The following is a 25,822-nucleotide window of genomic DNA, read 5'->3' as shown; positions in this document are numbered from 1 at the left end:
GTGTGTGGTTTGTATGTTTTTTATTTTGCTCTAAGTTTAGGGGGATTTTGTTGTAAAGGTTTATTAGGATATGTAAAGTCTTGTGCGTGTCCTGACCTAGACAGAGGTTTTGTTTGGGTGTTGGTGGATGGTTTTGGGTGGGGGAAAAACAACTCTTGATTTTTGTAGACCCTGCTATTCTAAGCACCTACTCTGTGGCTGTGTGCTGACAGAGGACTAGGATCAAGGATCCAGCTGATCCCTCTTGGTCCTGTAAAGTCCACCAGAGTTTAGGGGAAAAGGGAGAAGGAGCTAGTGAAGCTGTATGCTTCCATAGTCTGTCTATCTTTTGGCATTTACAGTGAAACATTAAGACTCAATGGGGCAGCATGTCCATGCCTTCTGTTTTGAGGGGCTTTTGAGATGTCACACTTGTGACACTGTGTACCAATGTTCGCATTTTACTACTTTTCCATTATATTTCTGGCCCATTTTGTATCTCACGTTTATCCTTTGTAATCAGCAAATCCCTTTTCCAAATCCTTGACTGTGTTTGTGTGAGGTATATATTTTATTTTTTTTAATACGCCACTGGTTACCTTTTTTTCCTTAGAGGTTGGAAGGATCTCTCTTTAAAGATGTCAGTTGTTCTCTTACTCCTGCAGCAAGGATGCCAAGATTCATTGGAAACGTGGATGGGGAAAAAGAATTAAACAAAAAAAATTGGCCTATATATATCTAGATTTCTAGGAAGTTATACGTGGTGTCACCTAAAAGAACCAAGATGTTCAAGTCTGTTTGAAAAAAAAAAAAAAAAAAAAAAAAAAAAAGTTAAGGCTTTAAAGCTATACTTAAGATAGGAAATGCACCTCGTCTTTCATAACATCTGTAAATTCTGTACCTTGCATTTTAGCAGATTCCTCTGAACTGCTGAGAATGAAATTACCATTGCAACAACCATTTTAATGAAAAAGATTTAATGAACTCTCTTTTTTTGAAGAATAAGGGCCACTGTATTCAGTCCTGGATTTCTTGAATTACTACTCTTCATAACTGTAATAAAAGTCAGCGTGGTGTGGATGCATGTTGCACCAAAATAATTAAGGTCGTCTGTCTAATCTGGGACATAACAACATGTGCTAAAATTAGCCATTGCTATTTCAAATGTTTGGCTTTAATTTCTCTAAGCCCTGAATCACCACAAGTACATGAGGCAACATGAGTTAGCCAGGTGGATGAATACATTACATAATGAGGATTAAATGACTCTGCTAGAAAAATAAGATTATTTTTTTTCTTTGGGGATTCTTTTTTTCCCCTCCATTTCTTACCCACTTTTGATTCAGGGGGGTGAGTAAATATGCAGTTTGAGCTGAAAAGTATCAAGTTTTAATGCAGAACCCCAGAATTCCACTCTGTTCTCTGAAATAAAAGATTATTCTTTTTCTGAAGCTTGTAATATGCAGTGTAGTGCTAAATAACTTAAATCTCAATAAAAAATATTATGGTATTCATTACACTCTGAAGTAGGAAGATTGGATACAAAATGCTTTGTTATGAAATGCATTTGTTGGGTAGTATTAAAAAAAAATAATTCCAGGTTACATGTCTGGTATAACAAGTTTCTGTTGCTTGATCTGAATTTGGCATAATTTGCACTTAGGCCAGAAATTTACATTAATATAAGGGAAAAGCAAATCTCTTCACATCTGTAACTCAGAACAGTGAATTTTGTCTCAGCCTTCCTATTTATTTTGATTGGGTAGAACCAAATTTAGTTTGAGTGAGTAGTGGTAATTCAGTCCAGGATATAGATTTGGTCGAGAATACTTACCATGGTATATGGTATGTTATGATCTGATTTTTATTTTCAGTAGATATAAATTACTAAGACTTTATTAGCTGTGGGAGATTATAATCTCTTAATAGAGTTACTGAAAATCATAGAATAGTTTGGGTTGGAAGGGACCTTTAAAGGTCATCTAGTCCAACCCCCCTGCAATGAGCAGGGACATCTTCAGCTACATCAGGTTGCTCCAAGCCCTGTCTAACCTGACCTTGAATGTTTCCAGGGATGGGGCATCTACCACCTCTCTGGGCAACCTGTGCCAGTGTTTCACTACCCTCACTGTAAAACAAAAAAAGTCTTCATATCTAGTCTATAATCTGTCCTCTTTTAGTTTAAATCCATTACCCCTTGTCCTATCACTACAGGCCCTACCTGCCCCTGATGATGGTGTGTAAGGCAAAGGATAGGATTAGTTTCCATTTATTCTTAGTTTGCTAATTTTGGTCATCTAACTGCCGTCAGTTTTCTAAGCTCCCTTTATCATTACTTGAGGGGAAGAGAGAAGTACCTGTACATGTATTTCTCCTTATGATGGAGGCTTAGGACGAGTGGGATGTAGTCTTTTAAGGGTCTGCTCTCTGCATAATATAAATTGTATTCAAAGCTCTAAATTAGTCTCTTGCAGTCACTAGAAGAGTTTGAGGTTTGTTTTTTTTTTTTTAATTAACATTAAGCAGTTGTAATTTTTGTACTTTAGCCTAACAGTCTATAGGTTAAGAGTATGAATTGGATGTTCACAATATATAAACATCAAATCCGTATATATTGCTTCACAACTAAGTTACTGTTTCATGAATATAATTAAAACTCATTAAAGACTTTAAAAATATTTATGTGTAATCTTATGTTTGAAATCATGACAAATGCATATTGAAATCTGGATGACCTACTTCTGTGTACATACCTTAATGGTTAGAAGTATTCAAGAATCACGCATGTTTCCTGTCATTCTCAGTCAGGTTACTCATCTGAGGAAGATAGCTTCGGGTTCCCAGTAAGCACATTTTTATTGTGTTTAAGTGATAAATGAGCTTTTGACAGTTGTAATCTCTTCTTTGTGTGCAGAGAACTTGATAAGCAAGGAAACCTTTATCTTTCTTCAGGGAAGAAGAATTAAAGTACTATTGCACAAAAGGAATAAAACCAGTTTTTGAAAATCAAGGCTTCTTGTCTGTGATTCAGCATTATACTGCATTCCAGTCTGGGACAGAAGAAACTATTACAAGAGAAGAATTTGCAGACTGCCTTGCATGCCAGAGAGGGAGTTATAGATGCATCTAGACAGATCACTAGATAAATGCAAACTTAAGATTGAACATGTATTAGCTGAATCAAAAATAGTGTGTTTTCCTAAAATGTGGGGAGATGTATTTTATACATGGTTTTAAACCCAAGATAAAATTAATCCTTTCCTTTTTATTTTTTTAAAGCTGCCAGCTAATAAAGATGCCTTCCGAAAGACATGGAACCCTAAGTATACGCTACGCAGTCATTTTGATGGAGTGCGGGCATTAGCTTTTCATCCTGTAGAGCCTGTGCTGGTTACAGCCTCTGAGGACCATACTCTAAAACTTTGGAATTTGCAGAAAACGGTTCCTGCCAAAAAGCAAGTATATGGGTTTTTATAAAATGTCAGTTCTGTTTTAAATGCCTTTGAAATTGATTAAACTCTTAAATGTTGTCACAATTTTTCAGTAGATATCATGTAGTGTAATAACTCTTCCTTTCTCTTTCAGGAGTGCCTCTTTAGATGTAGAACCCATCTACACATTTAGGGCCCACATGTAAGTGTTTGACATAATTAATGCTCGATCAATGTATTATTGTTATCTTATGGATTCATAAGACACCTCAGTTTTTAAGCCACAAGTGTATTCTATTTTTATATTGTATAGACAAGGCCTGTTATACTTTATATAAACAGGTAAATACTGAGTCCCTGTCATGAATTGCATAGTCCATGATAAAAACAGTGGCAAATGTGGCAGTTAGTTGAAATGGAAAGGAGAGATTGTAGAAGATTATAATGTAATTGCCTGAGTGATGCCCGTGTCTTGGACTGGATTTTGTATATAATATGTGAAGAAGATAAGGTAGAATTTATTAGTCTTACCTAGTATCTTCACATACAGGTCTGAGAAATTAAAAGTACAGGTGCAATCATCAGGACAAAAAAAACCTCAACAACTGTTGAATGTAGATTCAATGAGTGAAAAATCAGGAGATCGAACAAATGACTAGGAGGGGTCTGGGGTTTTTTTAGGGGCTTGAACAAGAAAAAGAGAGAAACTTTTATTGCCATGCCCTATATGCTACTTTGGCCTATCCATTGCACTGTCAGTGCAGGATTCCTCCTTTCCCGTCTCAAGTTTCCCTGTTTTGTGTGCAGATGATGATTCATTACACACCATGATAAATATTTGCATTTCTGATTGGGGTCCAGCCCAAGATCTTGGGAAAGCAGATTGCACAAACTAGTCTGAAACAAGGAAAGGTTGTCTTTGTGGCAGATGGTGACAGCGAGCTAACCTGAATTAAACAATGTTAGTTAAATTTGCAAGTTGAGCTGGGACTTGTAAAACTCCTTGTGATTTTTCAGCTCACATTAACTGCTTTATTACTGACTGAGTTTCAGTTGCTAATTTTGAATTCTGCTTCCTTCCAATAAGAAGGCAGGACAAAAATGCGCAGTCTGTAGCCAGTCACAGTAGTTTGAGTGTTCTTTGCTTTTATAACTAAAGACCTGGTCTCCAAGCCAGGTAGCCGGTAAGCTTCACAAAAGCTCTTTGATAAGCGTGGAAGTGGATAACACTTCCTGTGCTGGCCTTGGCCAAAAAAAAAAAAAAAAAAAAATTAGTAGTTTGTATTAGGAAATCTACACATACTATCGTCACCTTCCTCCTTCCATTAAGCCACTCGATAGAATGTAATGTCTTATTTTTGTGCTTGAAGCTAAAGTGTAAAACATTCTTCCCTAGAGCTGGGTGACTAATTTGTCCTCATGTTTAAATAGAATTGTTCTTTGGAGTGACAGAGGGTCACTGACCAACTGAACTCTCCTTCAGATCTCTCTCTAAATTTTGGCTATTATTTGGGCTTTTGTTACTCTATACCAACAGGGAAGGTTTGGTATAGATTTGATACAGAACTGACCCCCACCCTGTGACTTCCAGTGAGACTGGTAACAAAGTAATTTCATTATTTTTCCCTTCAGGCAGGCTTTGAGCAACATTCCCTTTCAGCCCAGCTTCATTCTTCACCATTTCATTTCACGTTCATTTCTGTGCCAAATACATAGGTGAATTCAACCAATAGTTTCCCTTTTTACCGTCTTCAAATATGTAATTCTAGTTTGCTCATCTACACTTAACTTAAAAAAACGGTAAACGCCTTGTATCTGAAGCACGGCCCATCAAATGAGCCAGGCATCTAATTCTGGGGATATGGTTTTACAATACAGTTAAACCTGACTTAGTTGTGGGTCCAGAGGAGTAGACCTGCTGCTTCCTTCGGGCTACAGCTTGTGTTTGTGTGCTATCACAGCAAACAGGTTGAAGAAGTTAAACCAGTAGAAGTCTAACCTTGGCCAAAAAGTGCTCTTTCTAGGATCATTTTTCTGAAGCAGTTTACTGGGGCATAGGTTCCTGTCAGTTCCTAAAACAGGATGAGGAAATAGGTTGGCACTGGGGGGAGCTACAACCACCTCTTTCAGCACAGCTAGCTATTAAATTGGCATAGATGCACTGTAAAAACTCACTGTTTGTAGGTGTAGTTACTGCTGCTTCTGAGAAATAAGGTGGTGTTCTTTGAATTGCTTGAATTTAGATAGTTTTGGTTAATTCGTTATGAATATTTTAATACAGGTTGGTATCACTTGTTGAGACTTTAAAAAGGTTTTAACAGAATTGCTTATGTAGTTCGATTTTTTTTTTTTTATTTTTTTTTAAACTACTTAATCCAATTCAATTTTTTTTTAAAGTAGATAGCCAAATTTTCACTTCTATCCTGTAGGCAGTGTCAATAAACTTCTTTTTCTCTGTCTCCCAATAGTGGACCAGTATTGTCATTGGCAATAAGTTCCAATGGAGAACAGTGTTTCAGTGGTGGTATTGATGCAACCATCCAGTGGTGGAACATGCCTAGCCCTAATGTGGATCCATATGATACCTATGGTAGGTACCTTTTGAATGATAAATAACTCATGACCCTTATCTTCAACATTAATTTTCTGCTTGATTCTAATCTGTTTTCTAGAGCTTTTGTGACATGTAACTGTCATTTATCAACTAAGTTGTGTGGTTTCAAATTTTTGTGTGTGGTAAACAGCATTCATTCCCGCTTGCATTGGTCACGTACTTTACATAGAACTCTAATATAATGACTGGCAATTTCTGAGGTTTAAGCAGTAAAGAAAAAAGTAATCATAACCCTTATTTTTTAAGAAGCATGATTACAGCTTTGAACCAAAATTCCGAATTGTTGAATGATTATTTATTTTCTCACAAAACTAATATAAGTGTACTCAAATTCTATGTCCTGTGTTTCTGATTTGCATCTCGGTTCCTATAGCCGATATCTCTAAAGAGCTGATAACTGCTTAGAAAACTGCACATCACTCTCCTGCCATTGATTGTGATCAGCATTTTGTGTTTAGTGTAATTCTAAGGGTGCAGTTCCATGGTTGACTGAAGCTTGAATGGAACAGAATGAAGATTTCTTCCTCTCTCCCTTGTGTCAATGTAATAAGTGAGCTAATCCAACACTTAGGCTGCATAATCTGTGGCAGTGAGATGATGAGGGATGGGAAGCAGTACTGTCTTGCACTGATTTAGGAACACTGCTACACCCTGTCCGTTAAAAGCAATATATAGATCAAATTGTGCCTATCTGCTAAAAATGTATTCAATATAGTCTAATCACTAGAAACAGTCTGATTTGTTCATGCAGGATAGGATTGTTGCAATAATTTTCGTGGGCCTCAGACAGAACTATCTTTACAAAAGTGACAAAGTTATTTTTAAAAAAGAGTGCTCACATGGGATGTTTTTCCTCCCTAAAGCTTGTTAGGGTTTTGGGTTACAAGACCAACTTGTTTTTAATTTCCTGCAAAACTACATTTCAGTGATTTATCTAGCTTTATTCCTTTCCATTTACATTTTTCTCTCCGTTCTCAAAGCCTGGTAGAGAATAGATTAAAAAATCTTCTATAAAAAGCAACTGTAAAGTATCAGGGAGGAGATAATAAGAATGTGTTTCCCTGTTCCACAGCAGAAATAATCTTGTTCTAATTATTAGGATGCTTAAGAGTTTTAGAGTGTGCCCCTGTGTCAGCGGAGTACACTGAGTAAAAACAGCATCAGAAAGCTGACTTTTTTAGGTGTTTTTGCACCTTGTTTGGTCACAGCCCTTCCTCCATACATCTTTAAGATGGTGAATTTGGAGGGAAGAAGCCAGTACCTCAGGGATGAGGTGGTAGCAAGCGTGTATCATTCTGGAAAAAGGGACATAGTTGTTTGTGGGGTTTTGTTGGTTGGTTGGCTGGGGTTTTAATTTGTTTTTCCTTTTTTTTCCTTTTTTGTTTGTTTGGAGAAAGCTGACAGTGGTTGTGCAGAATGACCTCCTGTGTAATATTCTAGCTGTTGCTTAAACAGGAAGGGCTAGGGGGATATACGACAGTTTTATGTGGAATTTAATTTATATTCAGGTACGAGAAATACTTATTTAATGTTTCTTTGCTAAAAAGTTTTCATTTCTGAACTTCTGTTTTTTTCCAGAGCCAAACGTTCTAGCTGGCACATTAATTGCTCACACAGATGCAGTCTGGGGTCTTGCTTACAGCGGCGTAAAGAATCACTTACTGTCTTGTTCAGCAGATGGCACTATTAGATTATGGAACCCACCAGAAAAAATGCCCTGTATTTGCACTTACAATGGAGAGAAAGGTAAGTTTTTGCAGTGGTTTTGAAAATCTGTTATGAGGCAGCTGATGATGTGTCCAGGCTCATTATGTACATTTAGATAACAAGACTAAAGGGAAGAGATCTTTTAATAAAGTAATCCTGGTGCTGTAGCATTACTCTAAAGAAAGGAGCTAATTTCTTCCTTAAAGTATGAGTATAAAACGAATGAAATGTTTAAACTGTGAAGAATTTCAAAAGTGTTTAATTTTTTCTAAAGGTATTTTTCTCTTTTTCTAGAGCACGGAATACCTACATCAGTTGACTTTATAGGTTGTGACCCTGCTCATATGGTGGCATCTTTTAACACTGGCAGCACAGTCATCTATGATTTAGAAACATCCCAGTCAGTGGTAATGCTTTCATCACAAATTGAATCTGGTAATTAAAGCTCTTTCATATTAAATATCCACCTTGGATGAGGTGCCTTTATCCAAGTTTTATTATGTGGTCAAGTAAATGAAAAAGTTTTGCTCCCTCCTGCATCTGTGATTTGAAAGCTGGTTAGATGCTTAAAGATGCTTGGAACAGATGCGATAGAAAAGATTTTGGGTTAGTGGGATTTGAAAGCAGTTAGAGATAGTGAAAGCAAGAGGTTTTGTTCGCTAACTTAAGATTTCTCAGGATTCAGTTGTCTGAATTGCATATTAAAACAGTTTTCATTATATAGCCTTGACACGGAGGATATTAAGCTAAGTAAATTAAGCAGAATACTAGTTCAGTGTAGAATTCTGCAAAGGTTGTGATTAAACACTTCTGTGGAACTTCTAATATTAGAAATTCTGTTGCTACAAATAAGGTGCTACAAAGATGTAGCTCTTTAAAAATTGTATATATCTGATAAAACGCTATCTAGAGGAGCCTTGTTTCTTGAACCTATGACTGTTTCATAAGGAAAGCTTCCAGTGTCTGGTCATTCCCTTCTATGAAATAGGATCTGGAAGAGTAATGCGAGTGAAGAATTTGCTGCTCCCCTCCAAGTAGTCTACTTTACTTAATGATTATACTTACAGTATTAAATAGCTTCTAAATAAAGATTTCAACACAGGTCACAAAACTGTAAAAGCTATATTCTAGGTAGCTTGTGCAAAAACTGGCATTGACAGTGAGAAAGAACACCACTGATTGGAGAAATACCTTTTCTAGTTTGAAGACAGAATCTTAAATGGAATCAACAGAAAACAAGCACAGAAATGAAGGGAACAAGCCTTAAAACACTGGCATATCAAAATAAGAAAGTGGTTTTTAAAGAGTATTCTAAAAGCTTCTAAAGAGATTATAAGTCATTCATTATTTCTTTAAGTTGAAATAAGACAGAAGTATATCTGGCAGAATCGAATAGGTTAGGGTGACTTCAGTTATTTGGATTCTGTCTTTTTTTTTTTTTTCCGAGCTAAATCTTTTTTGTTGCGGAGGTATAAGAGGTGAGTGTCAAACAGATATTATAGGTGCCACAGTTTGTTTCTGCTTGGCTAGCGCTTCCCTGCAGTACTTGCGTGGTTGTTTGCTAGCTCTCTTAAGAATCTTTCATGTGTATAAACCACTTGTACAACTTTAAACTAGCAGTACGTTGGCTCGAGTCTACCTGGCTTAGCCCCATCCTGCAAAGCCAGAAGCTTATTTATTTCTTATGCTCTTCCTAAAATGTGGTTAATGTTACTTATGTAATATTACTTATGTAATATTAGATGATATAGTAAGCTAAAGTGTAATGCTAAAATGTTCTCATTTTAAGTCTAACCCTTTATTTAAGGCAAGTGAATATTTTTTTTTTTTTTTATTTTCAGGTGTACAATCAAATAATCATATTAACAAGGTAGTAAGTCATCCCACACTTCCTGTAACTATTACAGCACATGAAGATAGACACATCAAGTTTTTTGACAACAAAACGGGTAAGGATAAAGAGAACCTAATTTGTATGTATGAATTTGTTTAAAGTAAATCTGGATGGACGTAGGGAGAACTAATTTGTAGAAAGCTTACTAGTGATGCAGCTTTACACAAAAGAGAACTTTTGGTATTTGTGACATTAAACCTCTTTTGTACCTTTTCTATGAAATAGTGTTATCCGTTGCAATTGTGACTTCAGCAGTCGGAAGATAACTGTCAAAACAGGCAGAGATGGTTGTGAGGGACAAGAAAGTCCCCTTAAGTTTGTGCTTTGCTAATGTATAGAATATGTCTGCTGTTTTCTTCCTATCATCATTTCCATGCTTAGAGTTAAATCTAAGCATATATCAGTTATGTTTTTCAACTCTCTGTAGTAAAAAGCATTGCTTAGTATCTATTAGGGCAAGAAATAACCCTAAATGCATCATAGTGATGGAATCCTGTGTTATATTTAAGTTGCTGATTAAGTTTATAAAACAGAAAAGAGGGGGAAAGAAGGGTATAGGGAAAAACTGCATAGTCTGTCATGACAAAATGGTTGGAATAATTGTAAAGACGAACATAAACTTCCTGTTCACCAAAATGTCAGTCACTTCCTGCATGTTATCCTACCAAAGCTGGAAGAAAAAAAACACATCAGCATAAGCTGACTTTAAGCACATGTGCAAACCCCGTGGTTTAAGTGTGTTTGGTTTGGGCTGAGTTGGGGATGGTGTTCTTGGGTTTTTTGTTTCTAAAGGCAAAAAGATAGACCTTTTTTTCCCTTCTCACCTGCCATGAATGTATGGGTTTGAATTGTGGTCATTAAATGTGTTGCAATGATTGTCCTGAAATTAAAATTTATTACTTTAAAGAAACAAAGTTGTAGAATAAGGAGAAAAATCTTGCATGAAAATGTAATTGGGTCAAAGGTAGGAAATAGAATGTAGAAGTAAATGGTCACTTTGTGAAATAAAGAATTATCAGGTTCTGGAGGGATCAGCAATAGTTCAACATAGTATCAGTCATCTGGACAGGGGACAGTATGTTGACAGTTCACTGACATTCATTAATTCAGGGTATTAAAGATGAAGGCTGACAAGGAAGAACTGAAGATCTCAATAGGCTTAAGAGCAAGCAGATTAAATTCCATGTGGATAAATATGAAACGATGCATGTAAGGAAAAACAAATATTATAATATAAAATAATAATCACTGGGCTGACTGTTCTTACTCAAGGTAAAACCTTGGAGTTATAAGAAGAGGTTGGAAGAAAATTTCAGATCATTAATTAGCAGTCAGAACAGCAAAATAAATGGTTAGGAAAAATGAAAGGAATAAACAACAAAAAATATCATTGTTAATACCTTCGTATGAATTCTTGGTGTATCCCCATGCATACTTGGTGTTACTCCAGTCTCCCTTATCTCAAAAGGGATATAGCCAAATTAAAATGTTTCAGAGAATGGTTAAAAAGATGATCAGAGATCTTCAGTAGCTTTTAGCTTCTTCAGGAAGAATCTTAGAAACTAAATAGGCTGAGATTCTTCAGGAAGACAGACAACTGGGCAAAGATGATATATTTTCTTCATGTTGGTCATGGTCTTACAGGGATTTATTTGCTTTCTTTTCCAATACATGAACTAAGGTTCAGTGGATAAACCCCAACAGTGACAGGTTCAAACCAGAAAGAGGTGGGTGGTTGTTCTTATGTGCAGTTAAGCATTTTGGAACTCCTTCCAAAAAGCATCATGGGATGCTGAAAGATGTTACTAAGAGTCCAGAAGTGGAGGTCACTGAAAAGAAATGCATTAAGAGTAGTTGAATGCAGAGATAACACTTCTGGTTTGTGACATAACTGAACAGTTCATTATTAGAAGCTGGAGAGTATTCTGGGCAAGTATCACTTATAGTCGCCTTGTTTTTATGTTCTTTCCTGGTTTATCACCAGTAGCCTCCTTCCTAGCAATGACAGAGTTAAATGGACCTTTGGTATGACTCAGTAAGTCTCTCTTTACAAAGCTTCCTTTGTCAACACTTTGTCCTACTGAGGCAGGTATTAGGACATTTAAGGGACTAAAAATTGAGGTTCTCACACAGTCATTTTAGGATTGGTCTCCATTGTTATTGCAACCAGTAAAGATGCCAGATGGATAAAAAGAGTGCTTATAATGGGAACACCTTTTTCAGAGTTGTGTGTCATTTACCCGTATGCTTATACAAGAGTCTGCAGTTGAAACTTAATAATTTCTAATAGAATTGCATCATTATCGGAATCTAAATAAGTAAGTTATTCTATATTGCATTTAATGGGAATGTTATTTTTAAAAGAAACAATACTTCACAGAGGAAATTCACTGTTTATTTTGCTTTTAGGTAAAATGATCCATTCTATGGTTGCTCACTTGGATGCTGTCACAAGTCTAGCTGTAGATCCTAATGGAATCTATTTAATGTCTGGAAGTAAGTTGTTTTGGGTTTTTTTTTTCCATATTCTGTATGCTCAAGAATTTTTGCATTTATGGTGCACTTCAGTGTCTGACAAATCTAACTTTGTCTTTTGTCTTTTTTTTTTTTTCTTTGTTTCCTGAACAGGCCATGATTGTTCCATTAGGTTATGGAATTTGGACAGCAAGACATGTGTGCAAGAAATAACAGCTCATAGGAAAAAGCTGGATGAATCAATTTATGATGTAGCATTTCATCCATCAAAAGCATATATTGCCAGTGCAGGAGCTGATGCCCTTGCCAAAGTATTTGTGTGACATAGCAGAACAAACCTGTATCATAACAGCAGGTCTGTTTGGACAAAAAAGAGGGAATGCGTCACTGCCATCAATGATAAGGTTACCAATAAGACACTACATCTGATCTGCCTGGGTGAAGGCTCTTACGTGGTATAAGTTGGTGAAAAGTCACCATATCTTGAACAACGTCAGGCTCATTCATTTAACTGTAATTACTGTATTTGGGGGGGTGGGGAGAAATACAAAACCGAAAACCAGTATTTGTAGCCTTGACTGGATATGAACTGAGCGTATGTCTGTTCTTTAGGTGTCTTTAAGCAAACGTGGAGTCTGATCTTACAAAAGACTTTTATTTTGGACTCTGTGTGCTGCCTTAGGGTTAGGAATGTGGTGCTCTTGTGGGGGGAAGTGAGCTCCAAGAGTAGCTTTCTTTTCATCTCTTAGTAATCTTCTGTTTATCAGTTGAATGCCACAGATTCCCCTTTTAAACTTTTATTTTGCTTTAAAGAAAAGGAAATTTAACTTAAAATATTTTAGCATTAGTTGCACAAAATGTTTGGATAAAATTCTAGTTTTTATAAGTCTTTTTATATATTTAGCCTGTCACAACAGTGCTCAAGATTGTATTGATAATGTTTTTCTGCATTATAGAACCCTAAAACACAGAGATCTCACTGACCCGCTGCCGTGTAACCACACTCTTCCCTTCTTTTGCCTAATACAGCTCAGCTAAGTCCTTGCATAAGGATGCTAATTCATCATCATCGCATAACTGTCTTCATAAATAAAGGACTGTAAAATGTGTTCAAATGAAACACAGAGGGGTTAACACCCCCAAATGAACTCTTTAAAAAAAAAAAAAAATTAATCTTGGCATCCTATCACTATGTGATATTTTGTACATCTTACTGTATTTACGAGTTTATTTATCAAGGATTACCCATCTTGCTAATGGCCTATTGTTATTTATTTCACTTTTTGTTGGTCTTTATATCCTTTTATGTAGTGTGTTAAAGGGCCCTGTATATCTATTATGGCACTCTTTGAACAGTCTAAAATAGATGAGAAAATGGGACATTTGATATTCTAAAGTTGCAAACAAAGAATTTCTTTTTCCTCTGGTTTAAGTACCTGGAGTGGAGTTGATTCCAAAAACCAATCTTGTTTCAGAACTTTTGGAGTGAAAAATATTTTTATTTGCGTTTCAAATAGAATACAAAAGTAGTTGATTCAAGATTCATAAATCTGCTGTGTTTTGACTAGTTATTCCCTGCTTTTATTTTATTTTCAGATGTGCTTCAGTTTATGGTGTAACTAAAGATTTTGTTTGTGTAATGCATGATTAATACAATAAAGTATTTTTTCTAGTCTTCCACAAAACTTTTATGATCAGTTTGCGAGTTTTGATGAGTTTTGTAAGGTTTCTGTTTTACAAACTATGAATCAGCAAATTTTTAAGATTGTACCACATAGCAAAAGTACAGCTGTTGAAAAAATAATGTATATAAAATGCATATAATAAATATTAAATGGTGTACCTGTATGTTACTGTTGGCTACATTATTTTGTGTTGCACAGTTTGAAAGTGTCATTCTACAAATTACAAAATTAGGTCTAAATTCTAGCAAAATGACCATTTGTTTATTATGCTTATAAGCTGCTTTGCTTTTGAAAAATTGTAATAGTTGTCTGGATGTCAACCAACTGTTCAGTTTGAAGCAGCAGTGCCCACATATAAGAACATGTTTCCACAATGTTTTTAAAGATTTTTACAAAAGATTTGAGCCTTTATAAGATTATAATCACACTGGTTTTCAATATGTCTGTATATGAGGTGATTTAGGAGTCAGAAAGATAGTCTGTTTTTACTTCAAACTGCCCCTGAATCACTGTTTTGAATTTAAAAATAATAATAAAAAAAAAATTCTAAATGCTTAAAATTTGCCCATATGTCAAATCTTATCTGTTAACCTTTGTCCATTTATTTACAAGTCCTCCAATAAAGAATGATGCGCAACAGGGCAGTCTTTGCAACAGGCTAAGCTGCAGGTCAACATTTAGCTGCACTGTGAGGAGTCACTTTCCTGAAAGTGTATCAGCAGAAACAGAATACCACAATATGAATCTTAAGCTTTCATGTCAAAGTAGTATGTTTAGGTATATAAATTACCTTAAGCTGGAACATGTTCCTGTAAGTGGTTGTAACTGCATTGTTCCATGTAAGTTTCCAGTTTTGCAGTGAGAATGTATCTCATGCCATCTCATGTCAAGCAAATTCGATTAAAAACAAAACAAAAAACAAAACAAAACAACAACAAAAAAAAAAAAACAAAGGAAAGGAAAAAAAGGTGCTCATGGTAGGCAGAATAATGCAGTTATATTCTGAAATTTTTTTTGTTTTAGTAATAATGTTATGTTGTTTGAAATGTTACAGTAAATTATAATTGTATAGAAATTGGAGAATTTTGTCCTTTATCATGAAGATTAAGGTGAGGCCTTTCAGTAACTGCTTGTAGGACACTAAGACTTTACTTTTGAAAGTAACCTTCAGCTGATTTGCACTTTTTGTTCCTTCCAGTCTAAAGCATTCAACTAATCAACAGACGAGAGTATTTGAATTTTATTGGAAGTAATTTCATAATCGCCTTTTCTGAAGCCAAACATTGTTTCTGGCAGCTTTTCCAGACTGCTGCATTTTAATGCTTAAATGAAATGTGATTGTTTAATAAACATTGCCATGCATAACATTTACCTTTTTTTTTTTTTGAACTGTATTAAAATTGAAATGATAAAACCAAAAATATTTGCTTATTTTCCTTAATTGAAATCCTAATGGTCATCTTAGTTCACTAACACATAGTGGATCAAATGCTGTAGTGAGGCTTCATTTATTGAATATTGACAATAATCTCTAATGCAGTCTTAGTTTATTTATTGCGGAGTATAACATGCTAAAACTTTTATTTGTTTTTGTTTTTTAGAACAGAAGAGCTGTAGTACTGGTGATGGGGAAAGTATTATAGTGCTGAAATAAATTTCATTTAGCAAAAACACCTCAACTTATGAAAGGACTGACTTACTTCTCTTTTGTAAGTAAGGCCCAAAGGACTTGCACTCAGAACCTGAATAGAAAGATCTGAATGTGTTTAATAATACATTTAGCATTTAGGATATGATTGGTGTAACAGACTTATTCCCCTTCTTTTTACTGTAGGAACTGTTTTAAGCAGACGAGTGTTGACTGTAGTCCAGCATCTTGTCTATGTAAATATCAAATACATCTGAAAAAGGGTGTAACAAGCCCTGATCAAGAACCTTCCCTAATTTAGAAATGCTAAGGAAGAATTTATTTTCCAGGAGATAACTGGTAGATTTTCATAGTGGAAAATACCTGTGGGCTTGAGGATACATTATCAGAGGCTGTGCATTTCTCCTATTCTATGTTAATTGATTTATTTTAAAACAGATAGCACTCTCTATCCTGGCATACTTTTATTACGTGCTTCTCTAGCACTTCCCATCTCAGATCAGTGGAAAGCTGCTTGGTCACAGTGCTGACTGCTCTTCCTGTTCGCTGCCATATCGCATGAAAGGGGTCTCAAACAAACGCATACCAGTTGAGCAACTGGTATTTTTGCAGGGAGGCTAAACAAGCAGATAAAAGTGGTCTACATAAATCCTGCTAGGAAAATGAGTGTAACTTTTTTTCCTCCCAGAGAAGGTACGTGGTATGAAAATATGACTGACTTTATCTTTTAGTTGTATTTGTTTTTACTACAGTGCGTACACACACACACACTTATGTTCTTTTTTTTTTTTTTAAGAACTTTAAAAAAAAAAATTAAGAAAAACAGAAGGCACTGGGATTATTTTTAAATGCTACATCTGAGGTGCGTGTGAATGAAGGTTTAAGTTCCATATTTAATACTTGTTCTGTTGATACCTGAAGAATACTTATGAGGAACGACTGAGGGATCTGGGGTTGTTTAGCCTGGAGAAGAGGAGGCTGAGGGGAGACCTTATCACCCTCTACAACTACCTGAAAGGAGGTTTTAGAGAGATGGGAGCTGACCTCTTCTCCCTGGCGACAAGTGATAGGACAAGAGGAAATGGGTTCAAGTTATGTCAGGGCAGGTTTAGATTGGATATTAGGAAGCATTTTTTCACTGAAAGGGTTATTAAACATTGGAATAAGCTGCCCAGAGAGGTGGTGGATTCACCATCCCTGGAGGTGTTTAAGAAAAGGGTAGATGAGCTGCTTAGGGACATGGTTTAGAAGTGGTGGTGTTTTTATCAGGGTAGGTTAATGGTTGGACTTGAGGATCTTAAAGGTCCCTTCCAACCTCACTGATTCTATGATTCTATAATACACATCCTTGAGTCCTATGCAAACTAAATGGCTTATATTAATAGATTTTTAAAAATAAATATTTCAAGCTACAAAACATTATAAATGTCATAAAAACACTAGCTTTTTTTTTTTTCTAATTTTAACATAGAACCAAATTTTTACTGCCTTGATAATGGAAAATAACATGCTTTCTTTTTAGTCTTCCCTCTTACCTGGATATTTTAATGGCCCCCTATAAGAGAAGTCATCTAGATTTCTGAAAGTGCACATACAGCAACAAAATATTTCTATTTTTCAATATTTACAGAATTTAAGGAAGTTAATTTAATTCTGGTGAGATCCCTGGTAATGAAGAGGAGGCAATGTGAGGTAGCGTAGGTCGTAAGGCTCTTTTTTTCAAGAAGCACTGAACCGCCGACTTCAGTGCTGGAAAAGTCCCTGCTGAAGACAGTAAACTGAAAGTTGTTGATATGTACTTTAAACAGTAGCTGTGGTTTAATTTGTTTAGATGCACATGAAACTGAGCAGATGTGAACGAGGCCTGCTTTTTTTTTTTTGTGATCTAGAACCTTATAAGGAGATCTTTAATTTTCTAATTGTTAATTCCCATACATCTTGAATTTGGTTTTGATCATATTTTGTCCTGGAAGGTCATGCCCAGTGTTCCAGCTGATTTGGTCTCGTTTTCCTGAAGCAAAATAACTGGGGAGGCCAACCCCTAGCCATCCTAGCGCACCGACAGCGTCTAGGAGCAGTGCTAGGGCACTTAATCAGGCAGTAGAATAATTCTTGCTTAGATTGTATGTAGTGCTCTAAGATAACATTGTCAGAGTAACACTAAATCTCTAGCACGCTGTCTTAACTGGAGGGAGAGTGAACAACTGATTCCTACAAGCATATGTCTCCACTTTATTTGCTGTTGGGAGCCTAAGCTATTGATGGTCGTTAGCCATTGACCTTCAACAAATAGCAACTTTTATCTTCATATGCAAACAACATACACAGTTGTCTTCAGTTACATGGAGAATATAGTGTTCTGTTCTTAAGTCTTATCAGTGCTGTGAGACTTTTGATGCTCTTATTTTAAACTGATTCAAATTAATGGATTTATTACAAAATTAAAAACTTTCTAAACTAAGGGATTGGTGCTGTGAATTTATATATATATATTTGTAAAACAGACTATACGTAGGAATTTAATAGTGATCGTGTACTAGCTGTGTGGGTTAAAGGCTGCCTCTTGTAAACAGAGTATTGTTGGGAGCTGTATCTATTCTAGCGAAGTTCAAAACTATTGATATTGCCCCATTCTTACAAAAGGTGTTAATCCTTTGAAAAGTGATGGTCTTTCAAATAAAAATAAAGATAACGCTAGCTTAATTATGTGGCTTGTAGAATTGTTCATTTCTATCACAAAAGATACAGGGTGAGATTTATAACCTATTAAGGTGAAAAGCTCCATTCTACTTCAGAGAGTACTGGACACCTTGGAATAAATATTTCACTTGGTGATCAAAGACTATTTGGTTTTGGGATGTCTTTGCTTGGATATATTGGAAACCCTTTAACCTTAAGGGAGAATACCACCATAAGAGAATGATTTGCAGCTCTATCCTTGGGTTCCTTTCTGACAAAAAAATAAATAGGATCAGCTATGCAACCAATTTTTTTTAAGCAGTTTTCAGCATAACTTGAAGAGGAGGTTTTTGCAGCTGAACATTTTTGATAATTTTATAAAGATTTTTAGTTCTCTTCAGTCTTAAGCACTCACTAGTGCTAGCTGGCTTGCTAACTTTTTTCTCCCATCTGCTTTTTCTCTCAACTCTCAGTGTTTCTTGAAAGCTCCAGAGGCTTTTGAGAAACCTGTAGGAGGAAAATGTAGCTTGTATAAATGCTAGGTTGTGAATCTTTGTGTGATCTACAGAAATACATGTCCATTTGAACTCGAGAGGATGATTTTGTAAGCATGGTGCACAGAGGCTTCTGGCCCACCTGCTGTGGGTGGGGTGAAGCTCACCTGGCGGTGCCACCTGGAGAAGGCAACAATGGCTGATTCTGGACTGGGGACAGAGTGGGGCTGCAGGAGTCCAGTAGCAAGCTGTGAGTAAAGCAGGGTGGGACAGATGTTGCCCTCCCTGCCTGCAGCCATTTGTTATTGATGGGGGGGGGGCGGGGGAGCTGCTCAACGTTGTCCACTGTTGGTCACACTCCTGAGGTGTTTCCTGAGGCTCCTCCCTTGCCTCCATCTGCAGCCTGACTGTGGAGAGCTGTTGCTTCTCCTCTGGCCCAGCCTGGGGCGATGCCGATGAGTCTGGGCAGGGGGAGCAACCGACTGCACCTGGGCACTCCCCAGGCAGAGCTGAAGAGCTCCGGGTTTTTTCTCATGAACGGCAGCTTGGTCAAGGGGACATGTTTTTCCCTCATGAATGGAGACTTGGCCAAGGGGGTGACGTGCAGTTGGTGACTTTCCAGCAACTGGCCTGGTTGGCGTTTTTAAAGCAGATTTTTTCCTATTGTTTCAGGTGTCTTTCCTCTCCAGTTGCTCTTTTGTACCTTGAAATGGGTGGCTTTCTCGTTGTTGAGTTGTCTTTTAATGATTATGTGGGGTTTTTTCTTTCCGAAGGAAAAGGTTTTCTGAGGAAAAAGGCCCTCATTTTGTTAGGGGCATCTTGTGTCTAAGCTCTTGTCAGACTTATAATTCAGTGTGAATAAAGAGCTCCTGCTTTGTAATGTCTTCCTTCCCTGAATTCCCAACAGCTGGGAGCTAAAAAACCTAAACCCTTCAGCTCTTTGGGGGAAAACATCCTGTGTGCGGTGGGAGGCACCGAGGAGGCTGCGGGGCCTGTGCTGACGCCTCTTGCGCAGGCACGTTGCTGCCACTTGGCTGGGGAGAAGTACCAGGCCCCTGGGAGAAGCAGCAGTTGGTGGCCATGCATGTTTGGTGGCAGGAGCTCGAAAGCAGAAGCTCTTGCAAGGTCCTGCAGACACTCTGAATGCAGTGACAGTACGTTGACGTCTGTCATGCCTCCATGTCACGTGCCTGGTGCTTTTGGTGGCCTGGTCTGTAGCCTGAGGTTTTCCCCTGGATTGCCCTACCTGAAGTTTTTCTGTGTTGCTTTAGAAATACCATTGCATCTTAATGACAGTAAATCCTTTAAAATGCTTTTCAATACCACTTCATTCCTAGGGTAGTTGTTAGCGAAACAGGAGCTGTGTTTCAGCTTCCTAAATTAGTGCTTTGAGTCTTTTTCCTTTGATAAGCCAGGTGACTGGTTCTGCCAGTCTTAATAACTGTAGTTTTCTGTTAAGATGATTTAGCTAACAGTTGCTGTATAGAAGGAATTCTTAGAGGCTGGAAATATTTTCCTCAGTCTGATCTAATACCTGACAGTTTCCATGGTGCGTATGCATTGCATTCTGTCAGAAACTTTTTTTTTTGGCAGATATTTGGGCTTACAGAGGCAATAGACCGTGGTCACTTTCTTGTAATTGTGTGTGTCAGTCTAGTCTCTGTTCAGATTTGAGCAAATCAGACCATTGGGGAGTGAAGTCCTTGTTGATGTATTCGCTACCAGCATGCTGAGCCAGACGGTTCTGTTTTGTTTCTAAGCTGGCTCCTAGTCCTCACCAGAATTAGTTGTTCAACAGGACAAAGTTGTGTACCTCACCTCATTTAGAATATTTAGATGGGAGAAAGCTGTTGTCTCTCCACCTTCCTTTTCTGAACAAGTAGTATAGTATTAAAATACCCAAGAATAAGTATCAAAGAATACCGGAAATTACATAACTGCGAATTTGGTTTTGATTTAAAAAGATTATTTTAATGGTATAATTTGTTTGATTTGAAACTTACCAAAAAATTAAAAGTAGTGCTGAGTTAGTCAGTCATTTTTGGTTTTCCATCTAATTCAAATTATTTTCCTAAACCTTGCCTGTCTTTTCTCAGTCTTTTGACTTATTGTTGTCTCTAACTTGTGTTCTTTGGCAGAGAATTGTTTATCATATTTGTAATCTGATCACATACACTAGGGCAGAAAAATAGCTCTTATCCCTTTGCTTACATTCAGCCATACTCTGATTGCTGTTAAGTAGTAAAGGCTGTATCTGACCTCAGCAAAGGTTGGAGAAGTTTAGTTAGCAAAAACAGCTATGCAGGATTCTCATGCTGGTGTCTTAGGAACTGGTCCAGTATGAAGTTCAGCTGTAGGTTCAGTTATACCCTGAGGCTCAGGGTATATTCAAACCGGCAGCGCCTGGTTTCAGGAGAGTGCCCTCAGCATGAGGTTAGGCTTTGTGGCAGCGATGCTACCTGCTCCTTTTGGCTGTAGGAAACAAAGTGGCCCACGCAGTGCTCTTTGCCTTCGTTATCCTGGGATGGCTAGAGTTCAGCTGACCCTGCTCGCGTTCGCACACTGCTCCGGTGGTGGGACATAAAATAGTAAGGACACAGTGTTCATTTTTATGTAGACACAGATGAATGTAAATAAACTTTAGAGTAATAAAACGATAAATACCCTTCAGGTAATCAAAGTGGCTTATGATCAAGGATACTTCACTAATGAAACTTGACTGTTTGAAAGGAAAGGAAATTTTGATTCTAATGAGATTAAATTTAAAGTGGGCAGTGTGCCTCAAAGCAGAGATTAAGCCCTTGGATTTTATCATAGACTGCAAATTTTCAGGACCTATTCTGCCTTCAGCTGAAGCCAGAGGCAAAAATCCTGTTGAAGCTAAAGTGGGCAAAAGAATATGTGCTCCAATTGATAGACATATATAACTGGAAAGTTACTCATACTTAAACGGTTCAGTGGAAGTTTCCATATATTTGGTGTCTATATTTGGATGGCACTTGATCACATGCTATTCAAACACATTCTGCCTCAGCTTCTCGAGAAAGCCCTTTTATGTTTACTGTCCCAGGACTAAACCAAAATCAGTCAGTAAGATTTTTTGGATTGATTTTATTAGGCTGGGGATCTAAGCTTCCAGGTGGTTTGTTAAATATACAAGTTGATCATCTTTGACAATGTGCTCAGGCCTTGCATGCAACAGAAACATTCTCTGATTTTTGTGGCTTTGATGCTTTCTGGAGCTGACTTACTCTAATGAAAGGAAGGCAAGTGCTGAGAAAATTAGAATCTCTGCATTTAAAAGCAGTGACTTTCGTGGAGTTTCGTAGTGATATTGAGAGTTGCCCCATTAGAAATATGGCTTAAAATCAAGGCATAGAAAGTTGTCACTGCTTCTCTTTGTCAGAACAGGGGAAAAAGAAAATACAATATTTGTATTGAATGATGCCATACTTGATAGAACACCTATGTGACAACACTAATATGAATTGCAAATAGAAGTAATTAAGAGCATCTGTGGGAGGAACAGCTGTTCTGATGAAACTGTTCTACTTCATACGTGCCAAACCCCTCCTGTTCTTCCTCCTCTCTTCCTGCCTCAAAATTACTTCGTAAGTTGTAGAGACATATAGATATGGGCTTTTGATGCAAATGTTTTTTGGCTGTTTTACTACAGAGTTCTTCTTTATTGGCATTGATTTTGAAAGGCAAAGTAAACAGTTTTAAAGTGATTCTTTTCTCTTAAGAATATTAGGATGGTCCTAGTTTTGGATTTCTCTTGTTCCTTACTGGTTCAATATTAATAGTTTCACAAGCAGTGATAGAGGTTGACATCTGAGACCTGTTCTTCTTGCACTCTACTTGAGGATGTAATATAAAAGATTTTTGCTACCAGGTCACAGGTCTGATATGAAGACTTCAGTGTACTGACCTTCAGTCCTGGACAGTATACCTGCTTTTCCTGTATACTGCACTTGTCACACAAGGGTACAGCTAGAAAACAACACGCTATCAAAAGATGTATGTACAAGATGATTCATGGTTAGAGAAGATCTAAATGCCTAAGATTTCCATCAAGTGCAAAATGTGAGGTGCCTTGGAATTGGAATCAGAGGCCCTGGCCCATTCCCAATGAATGACCTGCAAATTCAGCAGGGAGCTGTTTTGTACAAACGCAATCTTTATACCTCTCTGCTGGAGTAAGCATTTTTCAAACGTGTCCTCTGTGTGTGTAATCTCTGACTTGGAATCTCATCCTGGAGATACGTGTTTGTAACATTTCCTTCAAGGACTGAGAAGGGCATACTACCAATGTAAGAGGAAGCTGTGAGCTTCTTTCAGTTATAAAATGTCCTAAGAGTAAAGAATTCACCCAGGAAATGTAAGAGACAGACTTAGTGTCTTCCTTGGTCTTCTGGCAGTAAACGATTCCAGTGCTCAGGTGTATGCTCTTACCAATGCATGGCTGTAGGTTGCAGCCCATAACAGAATTTATCATGGTACAAAAAGTAATTTCAATTACTTTAGGATGGTAAGTTAATAGAATTGCGTAAATTTAGATTGCTCTGGGAGCTCCACTGGGAAGGATGAGTTTTGGACTGTGTTAACTACTATTTCATGTAAAATTCAGAAACAGCTCTGGGAGTTGCAGTAAGTACCTAAACCACTAAGCTTAGAATCTTCTACTCTTTTCCGAATATTTTTTCATATGCAGTGGTATGTTATTGGCAGCAGGTTTGCAAATGTGAGACTCTATGAGCCTTGTGAGTACTTTTCGGGGAAATAAAGCATAGACAATCAGAGAATGGTTTGGATTGGAAGGGACCTTCTAGAGATCATCTAGTCCAGGCCCCTTGCCACGGTTTTCATCATATAGATCTTCATCAGACTCACTAGAGAACAGAACTGGTCCCCTGCAGGCCATATTATTGATTGATAGTCCCAATACCTGCAGCAGTGTTCCCAAATGGGGTTTGCACAAGTGATGGTAGCTGCAGTTCTGTTGACAGTCTTTGTATGGCTTGGTCCAACAGCATAAAACTGAACCTTCATACTGTGGCTTTACCTACCTTCTTACCCAAAACAGAACTTCAGATCATGTCTGCTACCCTCTACCATGCTGTTCTTCCTCCAAACTTACCTCCTACTTACAGCACAGTCCACATCATTTCCACTCTGGCTCAGTATCTCACCAGGTCTTAATCCTTTTATCTATATTTCACCAATGTTTTTTCCAGATCAAAGGTGTTTTCACAAATGCTTGCTTCCACATAAACTTTGTATATTTCAAAAAGTATTTTCTGTACCCACCACTTCCTACTTCAGTGTAACGGGGCTGCATGAAGGGGGCAAGTAGTGTGTCATCACCATTCCTGTGAACTGGAAATATTTGGACGCTTAGTTCTGCAGGTGTCAGTGTCCCAGAGATCCAGACCTGCTTTTTCCTCATGAATGAATGATATGAGTCAAGCTGCCTCCTCCTTTGCAATAATAAAAACAAAGTGGGAGGGAAAGTGTGATTCTACTAGCTGACGTGCAATTTTACATTCAGAAGATTCAACTAGCGTCATAGCTACTGTGAACAATGACTAAAACTGATACTGACTCTTCAAATTACAGTATTTGTATAAACAGTATCCTTGCTATTTCAGGATGATTTAGGATTTTTTCTTTTGCAAATTGGGATTTAAGATAAGATAATGCAGACAGTTACGAAGCATCACATGCAACTTAAACTATACTACATGAGGTTCATCATAAAAAGACTTTTATATTACAGGATATTAAAACAGATAGCAGCAGTCCTAGTTTTCTTGCAATATATATTTCTATAAAACATTTAGAAACTAAATGAATTAAAATTTTGCACAAAGTTGATATTGCATATGAATTTATACAGCAATAGCTGAATACTCTTATCTATAAACACATAACAAAATTAAGGATAATTAATAGAAAAATACAAGGCCTCTTTGCCATTCTTGTTTAGTGTAATATATAGCCAGTCATAAGTTACTAAAAAATGCACAACAAAAGCCTGATGAATACAATCCCTTCCGTGCCATTCCATAACTACTATGAATTTTACAATCAATAGTGGGAGAGGGATGAAAAAGGGGAAACCCTAGACTGATAGGGAAAGTGCTGGTTTGTTTTCTACTGTGTCTTTTACTTGCAAAAACCTTTGTTTTCTAAGGAACACTTGAAGTCTGTTATTCACTCCAGGAATCTGAAATAACTCGTTGAAATATTGCATCATTTTAACCACACACATGTAGGTATAAAAATGTCAACTCATTACTAGGTATGTAATCAAATTAAAGCCTTTTTTAAGGAAAATATTCTTTCACCTTCAGAGAACCTCACACATCTTTGAAGATGTTTTTACTAGCATTAGAAAGTTGTTATTCTGGGAGCTACTGAATCCCACTTATGCATCTGTCTACTTTCTTTTTTTCTAACCATGTAATCCTATATAAATCAGGTTTCAAGGTTTGAGATACCTTTGGTTTTGAATTTAAATGCTTTCAGTTCTCAGCATGTGGTCTAATTTCATCTCTTTGCCCAATATTCCTGTCTTTAACTATCTAGCTAATAACAACTTTGTAAAATCAAGACAGAAAAAAGCAGTAGACAGGAAAAAATACGGTTATCAGATGATATATCAAGAATATCATTGTGGACTTCAGTGGTGTAGGAAGCAGCAATATCGCTAATATATTAGGATCCAGATCCTCAAAAAGAACTACTGTGCCTTAAATACCTTTCATCTGAGCAACATAGATCCACAGAATCTGTGGGTAGAAGTTAAATGTCTTTTGATGTAAACTTTGCCAACCAGGTGGCAGTATCATTCACAATAGCAAAACCTCAACTAGAAAAAATACTGTTTAGCTACAATCTCTCATACCTTTTCTTAAACTGCCTGGCAATAATAGATGTTGTGCAACTGAAGCACTGGAAGTACTTCATGCTATCAAGATATCTCCTTGAAAAGATGCAGAATCGTAAGCTACAGAAAGCTTATAGAAGATAGTACCATGTATTTAAAACGATATTATTTTTAACTCATAAGAAGACAGCTAAGAAGTGACAGCAAAAAACATCAGAGCTGTATTGTTTCCTCTGCTGATATCCGATAGCCTTAAGTGCACGATATGCATAGCTTTAAATTTGGGGATACTATATATGTATTGAAAATAATAGCTGTTGGCCA

At 37.0% G+C, this 25,822-nt stretch overlaps 1 protein-coding gene across 2 annotated transcripts in view; it reads left to right on the top strand.

Moving 5' to 3' along the window:
• The window catches only part of STRN3 (striatin 3), a 67,509-nt gene extending 52,303 nt beyond the window's left edge, over positions 1–15,206 (top strand). For both annotated transcript variants that reach the window (XM_082484747.1, XM_082484748.1), the window contains 8 exons: positions 3,259–3,434; positions 3,565–3,612; positions 5,879–6,000; positions 7,603–7,770; positions 8,026–8,166; positions 9,573–9,680; positions 12,035–12,121; positions 12,254–15,206. In XM_082484747.1, the coding sequence (XP_082340873.1) occupies positions 3,259–3,434; positions 3,565–3,612; positions 5,879–6,000; positions 7,603–7,770; positions 8,026–8,166; positions 9,573–9,680; positions 12,035–12,121; positions 12,254–12,423 (1,020 nt within the window). In that variant the 3' untranslated portion in view covers positions 12,424–15,206. The remainder of the gene's footprint in view (positions 1–3,258; positions 3,435–3,564; positions 3,613–5,878; positions 6,001–7,602; positions 7,771–8,025; positions 8,167–9,572; positions 9,681–12,034; positions 12,122–12,253) is intronic.
• Positions 15,207–25,822: the final 10,616 nt, after the last annotated feature.

The sequence above is a fragment of the Vanellus vanellus genome, assembly GCF_965231255.1.
Source record: "Vanellus vanellus genome assembly, chromosome: 6".
Taxonomy (NCBI): Eukaryota; Metazoa; Chordata; class Aves; order Charadriiformes; family Charadriidae; genus Vanellus; species Vanellus vanellus.
The sequence above is the reverse complement of the archived record's forward strand: the minus strand, read 5'-3'. Positions and strand labels throughout refer to the sequence as shown.